The 25,184-nt window shown below is 40.1% G+C and overlaps 1 protein-coding gene across 1 annotated transcript in view; it reads right to left on the reverse strand.

The window, feature by feature from the left end:
* Positions 1-3,385: 3,385 nt before the first annotated feature.
* The window catches only part of SH3RF1 (SH3 domain containing ring finger 1), a 180,021-nt gene continuing 158,222 nt past the window's right edge, over positions 3,386-25,184 (reverse strand). Inside the window, exons 10-12 of the mRNA XM_049631314.1 lie at positions 24,682-25,043; positions 14,811-15,169; positions 3,386-6,130 (exon numbers count right to left, since the gene is read on the reverse strand). Of these exons, the coding sequence (XP_049487271.1) occupies positions 5,962-6,130; positions 14,811-15,169; positions 24,682-25,043 (890 nt within the window). The 3' untranslated portion in view covers positions 3,386-5,961. The remainder of the gene's footprint in view (positions 6,131-14,810; positions 15,170-24,681; positions 25,044-25,184) is intronic.

Below are 25,184 nucleotides of genomic sequence, written 5' to 3' on the forward strand. Positions count from 1 at the left end.
ATTTTATCAAATTATATTCTCAATAGCAAAATACTAAGTGTTTCTCATTTTGCCAACACAGTGATTTCTAATTTTTTAAAGTTTCCAATTTTATAGGTGAAAAATACTTCACTGTTGTTAATGTATATCTACATTAGGAATGAATGGAACTTTCATATATATTAGAATTTTTTTTGATGAACTGTCAATTTATGTATTTACTTTTAAAGCAAGCTCTATACCCAGTGTGGGACCCGAAATCGAGTCACATACTATAGGGGTGCCCGGGTGGCTTAGTCAGTTAAGTGTCCAACTCTTGATTTCGGCTCAGATCATGATCTCATGGTTTGTGGGTTCAAGCCCACAACAGGCTCTGTGCTGACTGTGGAGCCTGCTTGAGATTCTCTCTCTCCCTCTCTCTGCACCGCACTCAAAATAAACTTAAAAAAAAGTCACATACTCTATCGACCAAGCCAGCCAGACCCCCCCAAAGTATTAATTTATATTGGCATCAGTCATGTTGGTTAAGGGTAAGAGATCACACTTATAGTGGCTTAAACTCAAGGGACTTAGTCTCACATAAGTTATCTCTGAAGATGGGTAGTTCAGGCTGGCATGAAGGCCACAAGTGTATCAGGGTCTCAAGCTCCTTTTTTTTTTTTTTCCTCCTCTACCACATTAAAGTGTGGCTTCCACACTGGGTATTGTATGTAAGCGATGAATCACGGGAATCTACCCTAAAAACCAAGAGCACACTGTATACACTGTATGTTAGCCACCTTGACAATAAATTATATTAAAAATAAAATAAAATGTGGCTTCTATCTTAAAAGTTGAAACTTACGGTTCAACAGTTGCTAGAGTACCAGCCTTCAACTCTACATTACAGGCTGGAAGAAGGAAAAGCAAAATGGCCAAAGGGTGTGTGCCCTTTTAGGAACTTATCAGAAGTTTCCTTTAACACTTGAACTTATATTTCAACAACTTAGTCACATGGCTGCATCCAAGAAAAACTGGAATTGTAGGTTTTGATTGAGTACATTGCCCAGATATCAGTTAATAAGGAAGAATTGAAAAATGAACATTGGGGGGCACCTGGGTGGCTCAGTAGGTTAAGCATCTGACTTCAGCTCAGGCCATGATCTCAGTTTGTGGGTTCAAGCCCGGCATCGGGCTCTGTGCTGACAGCTCAGAACCTGGAGTCTGCTTCAGATTCTGTGTCTCCCTCTCTCTCTCTGCCCCTCCCCCTGCTCATGCTCTGGCTCTTTCTCTCTCAAAAATGAATAAATATTTAAAAAAAAACAAACTTAAAAAAAAGAAAAATGAACATTGGGAGGCAACTGGCAGTCTGTTACAAATCCTTGGTCAATTTTACTTTTGGGTTTTTGTTCTTATTCTTATTGATTTGTGGGAGCTTTTTATATATAAAGGAAACTTTGCTACAGGAGTTACAAGTACCTTTTTTGTCTATTCTTTTCTTTTGACTTTGGTTATGGTGTTTTTTTGTGTAGATATTTTTCTGTAGTTGAATGTATCAATGTTTTCTTTTTTATGGCTTCTGGTTTTTGAGTCATATTTAGGAAGGCCTTCTCACTCTGAAATTTCTGATGTTTTTTTCTAGTACTTTTACAAGGATTCAGACCTTGAAAGATTCAACTCAAGGTCAAAGCCTTCTGGAACCAAATTTCTTATTTAAGTTGGAAGCAATGGCAGTGACATCTGGCTTGCTGATTACTGGTAGGGATAGTTTTGTTGTCTTTGGAGACTTAACAGTATCACTAAAGTAGTCTTACCATATAATAGTATTGAATGATGGCTCAAAGATTAATGTGAATTGCAGGTCCCTTCAACATGATTATTGAATGTCTGGATGACTGCAATGCAATAAGAATTTGCCCTGAATGAGACCAAGGTGGTGTTTTCAAAATAGAAATTGAAGTAGCCAAGCCAGAAAGTTATTAATAGGAAACACGAAAGAAATAAAAGAAACATTCATTTGTAAATCAGAGAGAGAGAGTCTTTTAAAACTGTCACAGTTCACATTGGCTGGTTACCACTCCAACAGCTTACTGTCTCTGATGATAATTACTCCCGGGAATAGAGCAAAGTCCCATTAGAAACATCCATATACACTGGAGCATATCCCATTATAGCCTGCAGTTCACAGGAGTTAGTGAAGGGCAAGGCCTTCTAAGCCTTGACATTAGCCAATCTCTTGTAAATATTCTCTCCATTACTGTGGTAGCTTGGCAAATTCTTTTTTTTTGGAAAGGAATAGTTTCAATAGGATGCTACCTTGATAAGGGCATAATTTAATTGGTTTCAGGTAACTTTATTTATTCATGTTAGGGAGAGAGAGAGAGAGAGAGAGAGAGAGAGAGAGAGAACAAGCAGGTCAGGGGCAGAGAGAAGGAGAGACAAAATCCCAAGCAAGCTCTATGCCATCAGCACAGAGCTTGATGTGGGGCTTGAACTCATGAACTATGAGATCATGACCTGGGCTGAGATCAGGAGTCAGATGCTTAACCGACTGTGCCATCCAGGCATCCCGATCCTAGTTAATTTTCTAAAATTCACTTAGCCTAACATCTATTAAAAAAGCATTTTCCAAACTTGAATTCTAATGTTGCTTAGAGCTCTGGATTGAAATATTCTGAACTTCTACAGGTATGAAAATTGTCCTATTCTCATCAGGAACAGAAAGTTAAATGCCTAACAGCTGCAAACATCACCTTAATTTGCTCCTTCTAAATCTAATTAGACACAGTAAAGGCATTATATGCATGTACTCCAAGAGAATGAGATGAAATATTTGAAACCGGAGATGAAAATGCTGCCGTATATTACATTAGCACTTTTCAAAACAGTGGCATAGTCTCCTTTCCTCCTCGCCTTCACTCAATGTGGCAGAGAGGGCAGTCACAGGAGGACACTAAGTAAAAATTGACTTGCTCAGGTGGTTACAAAGGTAGTTTTAGCAAAGCTATGATACAAACTGGAATTCCAGATTTTAATTCTGTTAAGTAATTTGATAATAACTAAGTTAGGTTAGAAAAATATTTTTTAACATGACCAACACAGTCTCTTTAAACTTACAACTTGCTGGCATTCCATTAAAGTCATGAAGTCTAAAGATGATGTTCCCAAGCTCTGCTGAGACCTATTGGTTATCATATAGTTGGTTATAGGTCTAGTACCTCTTTCTATGGCTAAGATATATCTTCTAGCAGTCACCAGAGATTTTAGTACCATGAAGGGGGAGAAGGGAGCAGATTATATAGTCCCTGGTAAATCTCCACAAGCTACTTTGTTTTTTAATGTTTATTTATTTATTTTGAGAGAGAGTGTGTGTGAGCAGGAAAGGGGCAGAGATAGAGAAAGAGAGAGACTCTCAAGGAGGCTCTGCACTGTCAACACAGAGCCTGATGTAGGTCTGGACCTCACAACCGACAACTGTAAGATCATGACCTGAGCCGAAATCAAGACGCTTAACAGACCACCATCCAGGCGTCCCTCAACAAGCTGTTTTAAGAAGACTTTAAACTTCTTGGGGAACTAACCAAACAATGTTTGCTAGTTGGAGAGGTAAAATGCTTCATAACCACTGAACTGATTATTGTAGACATCTTCTGTTTGAGGTACATGGAAATAATTTTTATGAAATGAAGTTATATCAATGTGTCTCAGGTTAAAAAAAGGGGGGAAAAAGAAAAATTTTAAGAATTAACACAAGTGACATGTAACGGTTGACCATCAAATTTTAATCTTGAACCTTTTCTCCAGTCTTCAAATTATTAACACGAAGCGGAATGATAAATTGTAATTTTATCATTACCATATCGCTGTGTAACAAGCCCTTGTTACAAAATCTCCACCTACTGTCTCCAAAAAACCAATAGAAAACCCATACATTATATTATCTAAGTGATCTATTAACAGATGAAATTTTAACCAACTTCATACCAGGAAACTATTAACAGAGGTACTTCAACCACATAGCTTAAAATATGGAGAAAAGACAGGTAAAAAATTATCTTAAGCTGTAGTAGTCTTTTTACTTTTTAAAATTTTTATAAAATACACTAATTTCCCAAAATAAAGAATATTATGACACATTGGTGTCAACTTACACAGATGAAAGCTGATGTCAGCTTTTTTTCTAACTAAAATTCATTTCACCAAACCTTTATATATTACATGAATATCCAAGTAAAGTATTTTTTTAAAAATTCAACACACAGGAACATAATGTACAGTGTTTTATATATATATATATATATATATATATATATATAAAAAGGTTAATTTAGGAATGATTTCATTTTCGACCACATGATATATCTTTTTAAGACCATGAAACCTCTTGCTATCGCAAGAAGACTTTTCAGTTCATGTTTCTATTTCCCAGTTGTAATTCTTAAAAGTAAAAAATGAAAAAGGGTTTTTTATTTGTTTTTCACAAAAAAACTGTAGCAACAATTTCATTCACTACCAGGATGTCTTCCCTCCTTTTGATTTTAGGACTACCCAGACCCATGACCGCTTGGTGCCGGAATGTAACGGGAAGAGGCCAATGACATCAAAGAATAGATATAAAAAGACGGGCTCAGCTGGATCCTGCCGCCATTGTAAGGTGTGGGCACTTTCACTCGTGAAAGGCCTCCCAGAGCTGCAAGAGAACAGTCACAGGAGCAGTCTCCTGGCTCATCCTTTACATCCGTCAGCTGGGAGGACATAAAGGAACATTTTCATTAATGACTTGTCTAATGGCTGATGGATTCCTTAGCCAGGGAGGGAGCGAGTACGCTCAGAGACCTCGGTCAGGAGCAAAAAGAATACTGTTTATTTTACACCTCCTGCATTGGTCACTTCTGAGCGCAAACCAACCTCAACAGGAAATTGCAATGAAATATACACACCATGCACAGTCCCTATTACTGTGGGAATCCAGTAACACATGCAGGATGGTGGGAAAAGAATCACAAGGGATGAATGTAAACTTTTCACAGTGTTTCTTATAGCCTTTGACTTTAGCACGAGTGCACCACTTACCACCACAATCTCACAAACGTTTTATTGTGTCCTGGGCATGCAGATCACTTGGGGTAAAATGGGCGATTACATTTCATAGCCATTCTCAGACAGGAGTACAACTTCAATTTTCCCAATTTCCAACCAATGAATCAGCTGCTTCTGTTATAAAACTAAATACATTTCCGAATACATTTTTGTTTGAGGTTGTGCTTTATTCTTATCACTTCACTGGCTTCATTCTAGGGAAATTAAAAACCCATAAAATTATACTGAAGACTAGGTCTTAAGGGTGATTCCTGACCAAACCAGAAAGACAGGGAATCACTAACTTCTCTTCTCTTGTTTCTGTCTGCCTACCCCAGGCCTTTATTGATATTGACTCAGTTATAGGTTTTAATTTCCTAAAGAAGAAAACCAAATTAGAGAACTGGCATTTCTGTCTTAAAGAAGTAAAAAGTAACACCGGTGAGGGGAGAAAGGGGGATTCATTCTATGTCGAAAAAAAAAAAAAAAATCTCTTGCTCTCAACAGGAGATAATCCAGCTTCTCCTTAGCTATTATTTCATAAATTAATAATTTCTTAAAATCATAATCCAAAGAATTTATCTATTACAAGAAAAATTCAAGTGTAAAAAAGGAAATAAATTAGTTAAGCCTTGTAAACAATTGTCCATTTTAGCTATATATCTTTTTAAAAAGGTTTCTCTGTATAGCAAATCAGACAGTACAAGGCACACCTTACACATCAGAACCCAGAATGATAAGACCCACACACACGCCTTCTTCACACTGTTGGCTGGCCTAACTGTGTTGAGGGCACTGGGGTCACACACCCATCCTCTGCTCATCTCCTGACCATCTGGAAGTCCAAAATGTGCTCTTTCCATTAAATTGCTTTGTGCTATTTTGTTGTGTGATGTGACTTCAGCCTTCTCAATGTTAGTCTCCTCAGATGTTTTCCACAAAGCTTCCTGGGAAAAGGCCAGTTTTCCCATTACGTTGTAATGTGCCTTTGAACCAGCCATCTTCTCGCTTTTTATGGACAAACACGATATCTCCTTCTTTAAGTTCAAGTTCTGCCTCACTCTGAGGAGGATAGGAAACTACCACCCTGTGCCTAGAAAAGAGAGATATATTTTAGTTAAAGCCACTCAAAGTAGTGAAAAAAAAAAAAATGTACACTATTGGTCTACAGAGCATTAAACATAAACAGAATAGAAAATAACAGAAGTTTATAACATCTGTAAAACAACTCAAAATACAACGACTCTCTGCTTCGTAGAGACTTGATTTTAATAGAGTTGACATGTGTGTAACAGTCCATTATCGATGAGACTGGTTTATCTGAGTGACCTGTACAGCAAAAGCTATTCTTGTCCCTTTCCATTGTTTGGATCTTGTCCATACAGAAAATTTTATTCCGTTTCCTAGGAGGAAATGCCCTGTCCTTCCCTCTTCTCCAAGAAGAAAGGAATGAATTCATTTGATTGGTGAGATTAGGAGAAGTGGTTGAATAGATGGATTCAGTCCTCTCTGAACTCCCTGCCTCTAGGCTGAGTGGCTTCTGCTCTGCTTCTGCTTGTAAGTACGGAATGGTCAAGGGCCAAGGGGGTCAGGCCTGCCTTCTAGAAGTGAGTCTGGAAGTCCATCTCTCTGTGTCCCCTACTTTGGGGTTTGACATGGATGAGGCAGCAATTCTAAGGCAGTTCATCTGCCTTACATACCCAAATTCTCCTTCAGGCAGGCTGTCCTAAGGTCTAGACAAGGAGGGAAGGACAATGACCACAAATTCAATCCAACACCACCAGTAACGAGGCTGATACCCATTTGTCTGACAACTTTGTCTGTTTCTTTATTGGTTCTCAACTCAGATATTAGTGGGAAAAGGGATAATTATCAGTTAAAACCCCAAGAAGCCTTGTTGGTTTAATATTATCTTCCTTCTTCCTTTCTCCTTAGTCTCCTTGTGCAAAATTATGATTAGCTGCCATGAAAGCCAGATGGAGGTTTTGTGCCCCATATTCTTTTATTTTTTTCCAGCGTTACTTCACTCCTTTACTCCTCTCTTGCTTTTTCCAACCAAGGCAGAGGAAGGGGAGGGGGGGTGGTATGTGGTAGTCAACCTCCAAGATGACCCCAGTGACCCTTGCCTCCTGGTATTCATACTCTTGTGTAGTCTTCCCCCACAATGCATGGGGATGATCTGTGTGACCAATAAAATACTGTGAAAGTAACTGTGTGATTTCTGAGTCTAGGTCATAAAAGGCCTTGTAGCTTCTACATTAGTTTCTCTTGGATCTCTGAAGAAAATGAGCTGCCGCATTGTGAGAAAACTCAGCATCCCTATAGAGAGGAGAACATGGTGAGTAGCCAAAGTTTCTTTCTAAAAATCCAACTAACTAGCCAACAGTGATGTCAGGAAGCCACCTTGGAAGGGACTCCTCTAGCCCTGGTCAAGCCTTTATAGGACTACAGCTGAGGCTGATATCTAGATTGCAACCTCAGGAAATATCCCAAGCCAGAACCACCCAGAAAAGCCACTCCCAAGTTCCCAGCCCACAGAAGCTGTGGGGAAATAAATGTTTATTGTTGTTTTAGGCCACTCAATTTTGGAGGTAATTTGTTACATAGCAACAGATAACTAAAAAATGTGAACATATATTTTTCTCCATTTGCTGTTATGCAGTATTCAATCATAAAGGTGATTTTAAGTTTCTACTTTCGTTTGGTTCTTAAAGTCAGAAAATAAGTTCAGAGCCTCACAAGACCCACTCTTGACTGTAAGTAAAGAATGGTATGGCTTAAATAATGATAGTCATAACAAATTCTATAGAACTGTCCCTAAACTATGAAACCCATCAGAGACTAGCCCTTTCAGAAGATTGCTAGCTTCATCAATCTCCTCTCATAAAAACTAGAATCCACTCTCATTAAGAAGGACCCCAGCAAGAGCCCCAGACTATTACTCTATAAAAAAAGGCATCTCTGCAAAAGTCAAATGGCTTCCCCAAACAATTCCTGAGCTACTCTGGGCACATGAACCAAATTATCCTACAAGATCTGAAACAAAGTATAACATAGAGGCTAATTCATTATTTTTCTTCCTTCCTTCCTTCCTTCCTTCCTTCCTTCCTTCCTTCCTTTCTTTCTTGTTTGTTTTTGAGAGAGAGAGAGATGGCCCAAGTGAATGAGTGAGGGGCAGAGAGAGAAAGGAGAGAAAGAGAAGGAAAGAAAGAGAGGGAGAGGGAGAGAGAGAGAGGAGAGAGAGAGAAGCAGCGCTCACCCGAAGCGGGACTTGAACTCATGAACCATGAGATCATGACCTGAGCCAACGTCAGATGCTTAACTGACTGGGCCACTTTGGTGACTTATTATTTCTAAGAAACGTTCATTTAATTCAAACATGAGTTAACATGTTCAACCCACTGAACCCACCAGGTTCGGGGTTCAATCAAGCATGAACTGAGGGAGGAAGCACAGCCCTGCCCACACAGGTGCTGTGCACTAAGCTTGGGTCTAGGGGCTGACATAGACTTAAAGGTCATTTAGAGCAGTTTAACTTTGGGCTAATTATCTCTGCTCTCTCAGCCTCAGTTTCCTCATCTGTAGGAAAAGGTTGTAGTAACTTAAACAGGTATTACCATGTAATGGAGTAAGATTATGAATGTGATGCTCTTAAGTGGTTTCTGTTACATAGTTTACACCCAAAATGCAAGCTCCCATTGCGATCACATGGCTCAGGCAATAGCAGGAGGGGGTCTGTGCTTCAAGGAGGTGAAGAATGGACCAGGAAGTCACTGGTCACCTGTATCCAGGAAACAGACTCAGGCCACAGTCTAAAGAACTGCCTGATAATGAGACATGACACTTCAGAATGATAAAGTTAGGTTTTAGAATCTCTTATCTGATATCTTTAAAAGCAGGACAAATAATTTCATTATAGACTTATCTGAAGAAGGGTTTCAGATGAAAAGATTTCTCAAGTCTGATGCAAACATGTTAAAAATCCATGTGGAAAGCAATGTAATAAGTTTCCATTTGGGGGAAGTTAAAATTTGAGCAAAGCTTTGTAATTCTGGAAAAAGGCATACAGGTGACTCAAATCATATTCAGAGTAGATCTCTCATGAAATGTATTCCCCATCGGTTCTCTGGGAGATGCCTTAAAGGTGAAATGGAACAAAAATAGTTCTTGAAAAACTTGAAGTGAATTAGATTAATATTTGCATTTTATAAAATGCACTAAACCAATTTCGTCAAAAATTTTTTTGAACTACAACTGCTGCTGGGCTAAGAACATAATCTTCCTGCCAAGTTCCCAGTGGGAGCAAATTTTCATTGCGAAGTTATAAACCTCTGGGGGGCGGAATGAGAAACCCTGTGCATAATGGAAAGTGTGACACAGCCCTGATGTGTGAAGGCTACCAGGTGCCGCGGTAACAGACTCTACTTAGAAATCTTCCAGCTCGGATCCTGGCCTCGAGCCTTGTAGTTTGCACACAGATTTCTAACATAGACTCCTAAGGCCAGATTCTGGGCACAAATGGCCAACTATGTCAGGCATGGAAAGTAGAATGTTTACAGACCAACAGACACATATAAGGCACAGCTGCAGAAGCCCTTCACATCTGTTCCTCCACCCTCCGCCTCGCTTGGATTATGCTTATCTGAGTAGGGCTTTTGGGAAATTCTGAACCTCAGGAATCAAAGACCCCTCTCCCGTGACATCCATGGGACCTGCTAATAATCCCACTTTCAAAATCTGCACTCCATCTACTCCTCTTCATCGTCACTGCCGCCATCCTGGTGGACAAACTCATGATGTTCACCCGGTCAAATAATCTACCTGCCCTCCCTGCCTGTATTTCTTCCTGCCTCCATTCCATTCTACGCAGATCCAACAGACCCATTTTCTTAACTGGCAACTCTGCTTGTAGTTATCTATCCCTCAAAAATCATAACTGGCTTCCAACGCCTGTGAGGAAGGTTAATCCTCAGCCTGGCATATAAAGCCCTCAATGATTTGACCTTCATCTCTCTACCTATTGCTGCTATTATCTCCACGAATGTGCCAAATATGCCTCTACACCTGAATGTGCCCTCCAGATATGGCTTCTACCTCTCCGTTCCTTGGTTCCTGTGGTTTCTTCCACTGGGAACTCCCCGTGATGACGCCTCTGCCCATCCACACCTGATCAGCCTCCCACAGCCTGGCTCTAGTTTGCCCCTGCAAAATCTTGTCTAGCCCGTGGCTGGAAGTAATTTCATGCTTGCTCAGGTCCCAGAGGCCTCATGTACATTTCTTACGGCACTTAGCACAGTTTACACTGCACTGTTACCATCTGCATCCCTGTCTCATTCATCTTCCCAGACCATACGCTGCTTGAGGGGGAGAAGATGGTAAATTCACTTTACGTGCCTCATACCACTTAGCATAATTCGTGATAATTCTTTTTTTTTTCCATGGTAATTCTGAGTAAGTGTGCTGAATGACAAAAGAAAAGGCACAATGTATAGAAAACTATTTTTAAAAAGATGCAAAGCTCCTTAAAAGGAAATGTAATTTGACAAATGCTACAACACGATGGGCCTTGAGAACATCATGCTAAGTGAAATAAGCCACACACAATAGGACAAATATCATACAATTCCAAGTACGAGGCACCCAGAAGAGTCAAACCCACCGAGACAGAAAAGTAGAGTGGCGGTTGTCATGTGTTGCCAGTAGAGGGAATGGGGACTTACTGTTTAACAGGCACTGAGTTTCAGTTTGGAATAACGCAAAACTTTTGCAAATGCACAGTGGTGATGGTTATTCAACAATGTGAATGTACTTAATGTCACTGAATTTTACCTTAAAAAATGGTAAACTTTATGTATATTTTACCACAATTTAAAAATAGATGAATAGGGGCGCCTGGGTGGCTCAGTCAGTTGAGCGTCGGACTTCGGCTCAGGTCATGATCTCACGGTCTGTGAGTTCGAGCCCCACATCAGGCTCTGTGCTGACAGCTCAGAGCCTGGAGCCTGCTTCAGATTCTGTGTCTCCCTCTCTCTCTGCCCCTCCCCCGCTCATGCTCTCTCTTTCTCTCTGTCAAAAATAAATAAACATTAAAAAAAATAAATGAATAAATGAGTGAATAAAAAATAATGGAAAGAGTAGGGGAAAATAAAAAGAAAAATGAAAAACCATGGAAAGCTGAGCGGTCACTTGGCTGTTGTAAAAGTATCCCTTTGAACAGAGACCCGGGGGACAGTGTGAGGTGTATAGCAGGGCTCACAGACTTGGCCACGAATGGGTCTCTGCCTGTTGGCAGCTTTGTGACTCTGTCTGTGACAGTCACCAGAATTGAAGAAACAGGCTTGCTATACAAAGAAGCCCCGTCCACATCCCACTGCCCATCTTCCAACCTCAGGCTATGGTGTTCCAGCTTCCACCTAAATGAGCACTTGCAATCTTTCATTTGTATAGATTTTCTATTTCCTTTATTTTTCTGGCCTCTCATGCATTCTCTGCAATTCATACATTTTTTGTTTGTTTGTTTCTAATCTCTCTTGGTATCAGCCCAAATTGGACCCCCTGTGGCTCTGGGAGGCACTCTATCCGTCACCCTAGTCTGGGTAAGTAACCTTCACTGCTTTCTGCCAGTTGCTACAGCAATCTAATATCCAATTAAGTATTTCACTGGCAAAACCATACTAGCTCACTTTGTAGCTTTGCTTGAAGTCCAAGTAAATTATGTCCATTGCTTTACCCGGTGGGTTCATTGTCACTGACTCAAATTAATCATGCTGGTGAAACCCGACTGACTTTCTGTAAATCTATCTCTATCAAATTTGTGTGTTTCCAAGTGTTCTAGCTTAATCCCTGATCAAAGATCACAGGTTCTTTTCCAATTTAAGAGATGGGCTTATAGGTATGTGGTTATCAGTTTAATTCCTAAACTTCAAAATACACAGAGATGATGTGCCGTGTCTCTTTAAGCCCTTATCTGTCTATGCTGTTTTAGTAGAAAAAAAAAGAAAAGCCTGTCACATATACTTTCTTTTACTGCCATTCCTTCTGAAATATTCCTACTTCCTCTTTGCAATTTCCTAATTATTTTTTCTCCATTATCTAAAATAGAGTCAAAAGTATCTGTTCTGTTATTTCTGCTGTCATCAATTATACATGTTCTGCCTCCAGGATGTAGTATTTCTTGCTTGTTTTCCTCAGCCTCTAACAAACACAAAAGAATCCTTTTGTTCCTCAGAGAATTGTCTCAGCTGACACCACAGCCGTCAACACACCTCAAGGTTCATCCCTTCTTACTGTGAGATTGCTTAAGTCCTTATATCACGTGAATGCTTCTTCCCATTGAAGGGCTGCCCTAGTCACATTCTTTTACTTTAGATTTATGGGACAGAGCCATGGTTTGAGGGGAAATTTTATGCTTGTTCTCATTATACTCTGCTCTCATACGGCACCAATACAATGCAATGAGAACTACTTCTATGAAATTCTATCAGGAAAAATTCTACCAGAAGAACCCCAGGCTTTTGCACTTTGCCAGAGCAGGAGTTGTTGCTATTTAGGTTGTGAATCAAGGAATCTAAGATCCTGAAATACTTTCTGAATCATACAGATGTTAAAGTTAATCTTCCCTCCATTCTTAGTACTAAGTACTTTTAATTGTGTTAAAAATTTTGAAATATCAAAACAGGTAATCCCTAAACGGCATACTTGGTAGTTTCCTACTAACCAAAAACTTTCATTCCCAGTGGATAATAGGATGTTTTCCTATACTATCTGTTTCCACACCTTTTTCCTACTGTTTTTATAGCCAGTCGGACCTAAGAACACAAGTTAAATAAATACCATCACCATCAGTGTATGAAGGCAACAGGGCGGTGAAAAGTTGGTCAGGCTGGCTATTATATTTAATATTCTGTTGAACATATGGATTATAAAAATATAAACTTGAGCAGAAATCTTCTCCAAAGACCCCTTTTCTACTTGTAAAAATGGAAATGGTTATATGAAAAACCTGCCAGAGAATTCCAGAGTGCCCATGCCCATCTGTTCCATCATTAAATTCTCCATGTTCCCTATGTGATGTGCATCCCCGGCTCCCTGGACCACCATCACCTGTCTGCATTAGCGATTTCTCCCTTTCAGATGCACTGAACAGCAGGAGCCTGCTGTTAGAAATGAGCTCCTCTAAGAGGAAAGGGCAGGAATGCAGAAGCCACAGAGATTGAGGACATCTGGCAACTGAAAAGGAATGCATAATGGGGGAGGGAGGCAGCAGTGCCAGAGCCAGTGCCTAGGGAGAGGCTGGGCAAAATGAACGATCGCTCAGAACAGTCACACAAACACCACAAATGACAGGGAAAAGAGGAGAGAGACTCAGGGTATGAAGGAAAAACTGCAGATCGATGCCTGGGGGTGGGGACGAAAGAAGGAGCCTTTGTGACCAAAAGAAAGTAAACAAGTCCCTGGACTAACTCCAGGGACAGAAGCCCTATCCCTGGAAAGCGGAGTATTACTGCAGGAAAAAAGGCTGACTCTCAGAATAAAGGATTAAGTGAATGCAGGGCAAAATTTCAAAGCTTTACTAAGAGCACAACAGATGAGGGGGAAAGATAGAATGATTTTATTTGTGGGGGAGGAACACTTTTCAGAGTACTGTCTCATTTCAAAACTGGTTTTATAAGGATTAGACCTATGTAAAGCTATTTCACCTCACTATGAAAATATATAATAAATTGTGTACTTTGTACTTAGTGCACGTAGGCTGTTTAAAGTTTCTTCTTGTCCAGTTTATTTTTTGATAATTCAAATTATACGAATGAAGGCCTCAAATTTTGTGGGTACAGATGTCCATGTGAAATACAGATCTGTAAATTTAAGTTATTGGAATGTGTAACAGTTTATAGTAAGACTTCAAATCAGTAACTGAAAATGAGACCTACACTGCAACACTTCCACAAATCAGAAATGTGATTTATAAAATGCAGGTACAGAAGGAATAAAGCTTATAGAAACAATAAAACAGATGGCACTTTTAAAAACAAATGTTTATATATATATATATGGATTATGTGAAAACAGTCTACTATTTTAGTGTGCTTCATGATGTTTTCCTGGCCAACCACTGGTGCTTCATTTTTAATTCATATAATTCTAGCAGATAGTTGTCTTGCTAAATATATAGTTTCTCCTAACATATTCCTAGAACCCCACTGGTTGTATCAAACAAAACTACTCCCATGTGTAATCATGATTCAAGGCCAGGATCAGTAACACAGGGCCCCTCATTCCGAGTGGAACCCAACCAACTCAGTGTCAGGAGGGGGAGTCAGGTCTCTCAGAACTTAGGCATACTCTCCTAGCTCAGGAAGAATAAAAAGAGAATTCTCTTGGTTGGCAGAATTCTCCAGCTGCTTTACAACCAGCAGGTACTTATGTAAATGTTTAATAAAAAAGGCAAAGGATGAAAGGAGGGAGCAAAAGCTGGCGATGGAAGAGAAGCAAGAAGGAAGTAGATGCGAACCAAGTTCCAGGGATTAACACGTTTCATCTGGTTACAATTCTGGAGGGGATGTCTGGAGAAAATAAACAAAAGGAAGGCTGGAGGCCTAACCCATGTAAGGAGCACAGCAAATGGTACAAGAAGGCCAGTGCTTGCCTGTTACTACAAATTCAGTTAAAACGAATTTGGAGGATGTGGAAAAGTATCCTCATGTTGGAATAAATATTCCAGCACAAAGCTTGTTTGCATTTCTTCGTTTCTCTGGGAACGACAGTGAACTCACCTCTCACAAACCACAGGCCTAGACTCATTCATGACAGGGCCCAGGGATGAACATGGCTGACGAGGAGGTGGAGCGATGGGTACAGCGGAGTCCAGGGGGCTAGTCTTCCGATGAAGAGCGTCCTGGGCCACAGCAGCAGCCACGGCCACAGCGGGGGCCGGGCAGTCCCCATCGGCAGGGCAGGAGCCGGCCCTGCCGTGGGCGCCCCCTAGCGGCAGCTCAGGCCCCACTGCTCCCTGCAGAGGCAACTCCCCGCCACCCAGCTCCACTTCCAGGGTGGGTGAGGCTGGTGGAGATGCTCGGGGCTTACGTTTAGTGGACGCGCCAGAAAGCAACTTCAACAAACCCTTTTTCTCTTTCTAGGAAAAAAAAAAGTACATTAATTAGAGATGGATGGTACTGTTGTTATTGCAATCGATAGGGTGCTAGTTTTCTATTTTTGGTTTGATTTTTTTTTTTTTTTTTAAGATTTGTATTTTTAAGTAATTTCTACACCCAACGTGGGGCTCTACCTCACAACCCTGAGATGGGGAGACTCATGCTCTACCGACTGAGCCAGCCAGGTGCCACTGGTTTGATCTTTTAAGATTCATTTCTATGGATATTTGGTTATTTATGTATGATCTAGCTCCCAATTCCTTCCCGTATGATGTTAACCTGACATTTGGTTGTCTTTCCTCTCCCTTTCTGCCTGCATGTTTGTGCTTGTATGACACTCCACTGTTCATCTTCTACTGAGGCAGAAGAAGTAGGTAAAAAAGTAAAGCAAAAAAACTCATCAAGTCACATCTCTGGCTTGGTGAAGACAGAAGTAGACATTGTAGGACAAAATGGAAATTTCTGATTATGGATTTAATTTCTTGAGATTATGCCTATACTACCTCTAATTCTTATGTGCTGAACTAAACATTACTCTCCATCCATAGAGCATTTTACTCTCCATCCATAGACTTGATCCTTATCATTTATGGAGAGTAATGTCTTGATCAGGGTTAAGGACTAAAACAGTTCTCAGATGTCACCACCTTGAGGAAATTTAATAAGCCAATAATGACAGAAGTGAAACCATTTCTATTGTGCAAGAATATCTTGGATTAGAAAGCCAAAACAACTCCACAAAATTTTAAATAAAGCTGCAGTATAATCAAAAACATTTTTATGTCTCTTTGCAAGCAAAAGTAGGAAAAAAATTTTTCCCCAGCATCTTTCTCCACAAAAACCATCTCTAGAATCTCTTGTCTCTTTTGACACTCTTGTTCCTTGGACTGCTAGGAAAACCAGACCTAGAGCTAGGTTTTCTTCATTTCCAAACCCTGTGTCAATGTTCTTTCTGACAACCAAGCATAGACAACAATCATTTCACGTTGTTTTACTAAGATGTCAGTGACATTACCAAGTCATCTGAATGGAAACATTTCAGAGGGAAATAATTCTTTAGAAAACTAGAGGCAATCTGGAATCACTAAGGTCCACTAATAGAGAAATAGAATTATGAGGGGCCCACATGGAGATAGAACCCTGAGGAATTTTTCTTGAGAATATGAGTTAGTTCATATTCAATAAAAATCCCTTGGGGAAAAGGGTCTGAATCCATAAAAACACAGATCCATTAGAGACAGAACGGCAGGAAAAAGGAAGAGACAAAAGTAATGATTTAGCCAGATGATGATAAAGCATTCCAGGGAAAAAGAATCCCAGGAAACTGCAGGCCCCATTTAGAGAATACTGTTCACAGTATGAACCAACCCATGGGTTGGAAGCGGGGGACAGAGAAAGATGGTGGGAGCACTGAAGTCATCTCTGTACAGCTCAACGCAGGCTGCAGATGAGCAGAGCCAGACACTGGATCCACACCCCCCTTCTCCCCATCCCAGCCTGAGGAAGGTTCTTTGGCATTTTTCTTCAAGGCCTGGCCTTAACTCACCTTGCAGGTTTTTGCTTCATTTATTTAGCTTCTCATTTTCCAAGGGGCTACTAATACATTCCAATAAACGACCCTATAAACTCGGACTACCTGCTTGATGCCTGCACCCCATCCACCCAGTGCCTAATGCAAAGATGCATCTATTGAGCCAAGAGGCCAAGACTGAAAGAGACTGAGATGGGGGAGGAAGGGAGATGATTTAGTGAGTCCCAGGGCTAAAAGAATAAGAGAGGACATTTTGTAATTCTCAAATCATACAATGTGCGGTGAAGTGGGCTGAACAAACACCTGCCAAAGCCACAGCTACACTCTTTTAAGGGAGCCTGAGGTCTGGAGGGCCGAAAAATGAGCTGAGAAAAAATAACGTCTACACTTCTATGGGGGCAGTCAGCCACAACTTCCAGCTATTCCTGCCATGATGGAAGAAAGCACGCTCTAATCCCTGGACCCCCACAGATCCACTGAGAACATCAAGTCCAGCGGTAAATTACAATCTCAGCAAGCCACAGCTACAGATGTTTCTTAAAAGCTCAGTTCTGGGCACTCAGAAAAATTCAGTTAACTGAATGGCGCTCAGGGAACAGCCTCTAAAGTGATTAAGAAGAAAGATGACTTGGTTCATCTAAAATGATTAAACACATTAAATACAGCTTGCTTTAATGACTTCTAAGAGATATGTTATCATCATCAGCTGATGCCGACTACCCACTGAGCAGAAGGCAGAGGATTAGGTGTTGTGACAGGGTGTGGGGGTACGGGGTGGGGGTACTTACAAGGAAAAGATGCTGCCCTAGTTCCACCCAAGTGTGCTTTTAATACCATATTTTCATGTTTTCTATGTTAGCAGAACAGTGTGCCGCTGGAGAGAGATAATTCTGCAAACACCGACACTTATCATCTAAGGGTGCCTTTGTTTTATTCAGAATCCAACAGCAGAAATGAAAATTATAGATGAATTAATAAGGACTACACTTCAGCAATTTTTCAAATGTAGTGTTAACATGCATGAAAAAGGGACATATCTTTGAACATGAACCTTAATAATTCTTCTCCTGTGGGTTTTTCAAGAAATTATTCCTAGATGGAATAATGTTTTTATACCCATAATCTTCTCTTCAGAAGATCAACTATTTGGTTCAGAAAATAATTGCCAGATGATGAGAAAGAGTAATTTCTACACGTAAAAATAATTTCTGAACATCACTAAATAGCTTTCCATTAGTCATATCATGGAGGATGAATACAAAATGGGAAACCTCGAGTTCTCCTTCTCAAGCAAAAATAAATTTGATTTGAGCAACTCACGAAGCTGAAAACATTCTACCCACTGAATCTTCTTTATTCCTCTCCTTGCCTTCAGATGTACAAAGAAAGAAGCAAAAGATAAATACTCTTCTGGGACACTGTCATCAAATATCTACAGTCATATTCCCAACAATCAGTCACTATTCTTAGATAAGGCATCTATCTCCAAAGCTTAATTCATATGATTGTCTAATAATAATCACTCACTCTTTCAACAAATATTAACTGAATGTCAAATATGAACCAACAACGTGTGAGGCTCTGGGAATACAAGAGTGAATAAGACAATAAGGGGTTCACATTCTCTAGCAGAGACATAAACATGGCTATAAAACAACAGGTGCTCTGCAGAAAAATAAAGCAGGGTAAGAGGAGAGTGAATGACCAGGGGTGCTGAGATGGGGAGCTCTGGAAGGGCTTTTAAATTTTTTTAATTTTTATTTTCAAATTATTATTATTTTTTAAGTAGGTACCACACCCAACATGGGGCTTGAACTCAAAACCCTGAGATCAAGTCACTTGCAGTACCGACTGAGCCAGCCAGGCACCCAGGAAAGGCTTCTTTAAAGAAGTGAATAGTGGGGCGCCTGGGGTGGCTCAGTCGGTTAAGTGTCCGACTCCAGCTCAGGTCATGATCTCACAGTTTGTGAGTTCAAGCCCCGCATCGGGCTCTGTGCTGGAAGCTCGGAGTCTGGAGCCTGCTTCAGATTCTGTGTCTCCCTCTCTCTCTGCCCCTCCCCCACTCACACTCTGTCTCTCTCTCTCTCTCTCTCAAAAATAAATAAACATTAAAAAAATAATAAAGAAGTGAATGGAGACAGGGAAAGGCCATGTGAAATCTGATGATCAAACACCACTGGGTTCAAGAATCTTGTTACATGCTTTTATAAAGATTTCCACATTTATTCCTCACACTCACCTGATGCGACAGGAATCAGTAGTATTCCCATTGCCATTATTCTCTACGCTTGCCTACAATCATACTGCTAGTAAGGGGTGGAAGTGGGATAACCCGGCCTTTGCTCTTTTCTTCTGAGAGTTCGGCACAGGCAACAACTCTAGAAGCACATCTACTCCATGGAGTGATAAGAGCAGATATGTTTGCTTACAGGTTGCACAACCTAAGAGTCACTCTGAAACTGTGTGCACATCTGCACTGTCCACAGCTGGTCTGGATCCCAGCTGCTGGCACGGGCAGGAATGTGACTCCAATTACTTAACATGGACAATAACTTCTCTGTGAGAAAATGAAATGGCAAAGCTCACAGACCAACTTGGTTTGGACAGTGAAATAAGAACTGGGAGGAAGGAAAATCATGCGAGCAAAGAAAGTGATCAGTAGGGACTTTAGGACAGTGTTCAGAACAGAAGAAAACAGGTATTTATTTATTTATTATTTTTTTAAGATTTTATTTTATTTTATTTTAAAAAAAATTTTTTTAACGTTTATTCATTTTTGAGAGATGGAGGGAGACAAAGTGTGAGTGGGGGAGGGGCAGAGAGCGAGGGAGACACAGAATTCGAAGCAGGCTCTAGGCTTCTGAGCTGTCAGCACAGAGCCCGACGCGGGGCTCGAACTCACGAACTGTGAGATCATGACCTGAGCTGAAGTCGGATGCCTAACTGACTGAGCCACCCAGGCGCCCCAAGATTTTATTTTTAAGTAATCTCTATACCCAACATGGGGCTCCAACTTACAATCCTGAGATCAAGAGTCACATGCTCTTCTGACTGAACCAGCCAGATGCCCCAAAAATGGGCACTGAAAAACTAGATGGGGATGCCTAGGTGGCTCAATTGGTTAAGTATCCAACTCTTGATTTCACCTCAGGTCATGATCTCTCTTCCTGAGATCGAGCCTGCCTCAGGCTCTGCACTGGCAGCGCAGATCCTGCTTAGGATTCTCCCTCTCCCCTTCTCTCGCTCGCAAAATAAAAAAAACTTAATAAAAATTAAAATAAAAACTGGATGGACCCTCTGCTTAAAAAAACCAAGAATAAGAGCAAAGGTCCTCAAACAGCGAATTGTTTGAAGACCTGTGCTTGGCTCCTTAAGGAAAGGAGTCAGTAGGACTTTGGGGGTGGGATGTTTGTGGTACTAAATGTTGACCTTTTTGTGGCCCGCATGTAGAAATGTCACCTCTTAGGAACAAATCCAGAATATGGGAAAGGGCATGAGAACCAATACCTACTTCTGCTAATTGGTAAAGGAAATAAATGAATATGTCAGAGAAAACTTATACTATGAAGGTAGGGGAAGGAAATGGAAGCATGTGGGGGTATAAAGTGGTGCTTCAGAGATGGTTTCTTCTCTTTTACTATGTGATGGTTAAAATTGTAAAATTAATTAAACCATTAGAGATTTAATTAGAGGCCATTAGGACTGAGGTGATTCTAAAGCCCTAGCAGCTCCCTTAGCAAACCAAACGCTAAGCCTGTAAATACCTCAAAACCTATAAGGACATCAAAACCTATAAGGACAACCAATCACAAACAGCCAACTGGGCTTTCCCCAAATAAGGCAACCACTTAAATTACAGCCAGTCAAATAACTTCCTTGCTCTGCTTTGTGTGTCCTTTACATAATTTTTGCCCCTGGTTCCTTGATAGAGTGGGTGCTGCCTGATTTGAATATGTTTTTACTCAAACTCTTAGAATTTTTAGTATGTGTCGGTATATTTTCTAACAAAACTTAGAGAATATAAGAACAACCAATAATTGGTGCTGGAAAAAAAGATTTTATTTTCTGGATAAAAGCTTAATATACCAAAATAATATTTACTGTATTTTGGTATATGAGGGGGAAAAAAGCGTATATACACCATAGTATTAATGGCTACCTTTGAAATCTTAGATCATACTTAGGTCTTCTATTTGGATATTTAGACTTTCTCTCACTTTTAAATAAATATGTATTTTTTTAAACAATTTTATAATAAGAAAACACAAAACATTGTGTGTGTGTGCATGTATACATACATACACATGAGCATCTCATAAGGATTGGGAAACACATCTGCCTGGAGACTAGCTACTCAAATAATGAAGCCTTTAAACTGAATATGAAGTTAGAAAAATGTTCAGATAAAGCTGTTAAACTGATAACTGTAGAAGACATAGGGGATCTCATAGAAAGAAGAATAACAATGACAGAAAGGCCCAGGATTTCAAACAAGAAGTAACTGAGATGATGTTTGGAAATATATTATAGAGTTTCAGATGCTTATTTATCAAACCACAGAATGCAGTTACCAGACAAAAATGAGCCAGAGGAGAAACCCCTCCCCCTTTTTTTTTAAGTCAAGGACAAAATCACACTTCTGAGACTTTGTGAGATAAGACTTCCAAATAAAATACTGTTCAGAAGGAATAACTCAGTTAGGAGAGGGGCTGCAATAGTCCTGTGTGCACATCAAAAAGTTGTATGTCTCTGTGGAACATCAGTGGTAGGTAGCTCACTGCAGACGATTTACACATAGAGAAAAGGACAGGGAAATCGACAAGCTATCATTTGGCAGATATACCACACACTATCTAAAGAGTTTAAGTAAATGGATGATGCTGATCACAAAATGATGAAAGAAGATGGAGATAACTAGGGAATTGTCAAATACCTAGATAGTTGTTGGAAGTCTCAACAAAAACTAGGATCTCTATAAACTTAGAATCTCTGATAGACATTTTTCTTGAATTGTTCATAATTTAATCTCACATTGGATCTAATTCTGATCAACTGGGGGAACAGTAGAGACCAGGTAGGGAGTGGAGTGGTTCGGATGGTGTACAGAAATATTGAAAACTTCGAAGTAAGCACCCAAAGAGAAGTTGGCTATAGTCAGATTTGAACTCTAAAGTTTAAAAGAACTGATTTTAAAAGTTCAGAGAAAATATATGCATGACCTGAAACTCAAAAGGAAAGATACTTCAAGAGCAATGGGCAGGCTCTCCAGAATGATATTCTAACCATACAACTGTAAATTATCTGAGCAGATGAAAATATGGAGACATCTAAAGGCACTAGTGTGATCTCCCAGAGAGCAGACTAATGGGCTCAAATTTTTAAAGGACTCAGTACAAAAAGATCAAGAGAAGCGACCATAAGAAAGAACATATCATGGCCCATAACAGCTTAAACTTGAAGAAAAAGGGGGGGGGGGTGGATAACCTTAAAGTTATGTTTGAAACAAGAAGAGGAAAAATATAGACCTGCTGTTTGAGATGGATGGTGGTTCTCAGAAGGTATGAAGAAAGAGAAGGATAATCTTCAGACTAGAAAGAACAAATGCTGACAGGAGGGAAATGAGTGTAGATATTGGAGTTTAGAGATTTAATAATTATGTGCCAGGATGAATCACCCCAGCATACAGAGAAAATTCACAGCTGAAATGCAACTGTTCTTTTCAGAAAATGCAAATTATCTTTGACAGATCCTGATGAGCCTGAGATCAGGTCAACTCAAAAGGTCAAGAAGGGCATGTGTAATCCTAATTTTCAAAAAGAATACAACACTGTTCTTTGCCAACTGACTGGAAAATTCTAGAACAGTGTATCAAATGAAAGGAACACTGAGGAAGAGACTCCTCTAGGAGACCCTTGCTAACATGAGTAACAGCTGAAATGATGGGGAGACTGGGGAATAGTTTGGATGGGAGAATGCAAAAGATCTCTGGATTTTGACAGGCATCTCATAAGTTCTCCCATGATATCCTTATAGACATGATGGAGGAGTATAGACTAAATGACACTTGAATCATGTTAATTATGGAATTATTGATTTTATATCAACCAGGAGAAGTCTCCCTGGTGGATCCGGAACACTAAATGAGGTAGTAGATTTAGGAAGGAAAATTTATAATCTGTGACATAAGTAACAGTGACAAAAACTTCAGGAATGTAGCCCTAAAAAAATAAGATAATTCTTAAATAAGTCAAGGCATCATATAGAAAGGAGATCAACACTTTCTATGTAGCTCCTCAAAATAAAGAGAATGGCATGGCACACTTTGGAGCTAGGATACTCAAGGTCAAATAAGGAGTCCAAACAGAGACCAGTGGCCATTTGTCAAGGATAGGAACTCAGCAGAATAGCCCATTAGGTCCTGTATTAGTTGCTGCTATAACGAATTACCATAAGCTTTGTGGTAAAAATCAAGTCTTAAAATTAAGGTGTCAGTAGGGCTGCATCCCTTACAGAAGCCCTAGTGAAGAATCTGTTTCCTTGCCTTTTCCAGATTCTAGAAGCTTCTTGCATTTTTTGGCTTGTGGCTCCCTCCCTGAATCACTGATCTCTGCTTCTGATGCCACATTTCTTTTGGACCTGATCCCCCTGCCTCCCTTTCAGTAAGATCCATGTGATTTTATGGGGCTCACCCAGATAATGTAGAATAATCCCCTCATCTCAATTAAACCTTTAATTTAATCATATGTATAAAATCCCATTTGCCACAGAAGAAAACACATTCTCAAAATTCAGGGATTAAGTTATGGATGTCTTTGGGGAGCCCTTATTCTCTCTGGCACAGGTCCCTTTCAAGGCTCAGATTTAATGAATTCTTTCCTGGGAGGGCAGAAGCTGAAGAGTCTGTTAGTGACAAGGGCCCTGAGACACACTGTCCTAAAACCTTAAATTCTAAAGTACAAAACAATTCTTTAAAGATCTTGACAAAGTTGAACATGTCAGCTTGAGTACAAGTTTAATGTAGTTAATTATAAACACTGAACAGATACCAATCTTTTTCAAAAACGTTCATGTTAACCTAACAATTAAATATTAACTTTTTAGTAGGCTGTAAAGTTTATTTCCTTATAAACTCCTATTTACAGGCTTACCTAACCATTTAAATAGAGCGACATACAATACCACTGAACCAGGTGGCTCAGAGTTTATGATTAGCCTAGAGTTTCCCAGAACCTGGCTAGAGCTTTAGGAGAACATGCATGAAATACTGAAGAAAATACAATATTTTCCTCAGGTTGTCACTTCATCTGATTATAATACAATTATCCAGACTTTGTTATCCCTCTTACATTTCTGTTCACATTCAATCACCATCAATTTCCTTTGCCTCCAACCACCTGTCTCCAAACCCAACCATAGGTTAGTCTTTCAAACACAGCTTTCCATTTATATTTTCTTTGAAATTCAGCCCCAAATGAGAGCTTTTTTAAACATCTATGGATTTAGAAAATAGCTTTTCACCCTTATTTCACGTCAAGAGAAAAACTATCCATGCTCATTATAATCTAATATGCTGTAGGAAAAATAAATCCACAAATAACATTTTTTGATCAATAATTTCAACTGCTTTGTATATTAAATATTTTTTTGCAGAACTGACTGAACAGGAAGAATTAAGGACAGCACAATGATGAAAGAATGAGTAACTAAAGGAGAAAAGAAACTCCTCCATAAGATGTAAGCTGCACAAAAGTGACTTAGTCTTATTCACTGTGGTCTCCCTAAACATCCAATATTAGGCTTGCAACTTAGTGGGTGTTTCAACGCAGAGAAACATGAATCTAGCAATGGGCGCAGTGTCTCACACATGGTGAGCACTTGAAGGACTCATTGTTCAACAACGAGTCCTTTCATTAGTTAGGATGGGATACAACATAAAGCAGGGGAACAGGACGTTGGTCTTACTTTACTATCTTTATCTGGCTTGGTTGCTGAACTGTTCCCACAAGTCAATGATGCGCTGTCAGGAGAGGTGGGAAGTCCAGGAAGAATGGTCACTGTCCGACCACTGGGCTCAGTCTCCAGAGAGGCGGTGGTGATGCTCGGAGAGGTCAGTGAAGCAGTCGCAGCACAAGCCAGGGGGGCATTGACTCGACCCATATTGATGGCAGCTACGTGGGTGGCAGGGCCTGCCATTGGAGGTGGAAGTTGTGGGGAGGCCAAGGGATGATGAGGCAGGCCCACAGATGCAGGGCCCAGGCAGGCAGTGTTCTGTACCTGGATGGGCGTCACCGCTGCTGTAGGGCGTTCTTGGTTATGTGCTGCAACTAGTAGTGATGGGAGAGAAAACAGCAAAATTTGACCTTCTAATAAATGCTACTCACCAAACCATGAGTCATTTCACTGCATCAGACCATAATGAAAGGTTGCTATTGCACTTTTATAAGAAGTAATGGATGCACAGTGGT

The sequence above is a fragment of the Panthera uncia genome, chromosome B1 (assembly GCF_023721935.1).
Source record: "Panthera uncia isolate 11264 chromosome B1, Puncia_PCG_1.0, whole genome shotgun sequence".
NCBI lineage: Eukaryota > Metazoa > Chordata > Mammalia > Carnivora > Felidae > Panthera > Panthera uncia.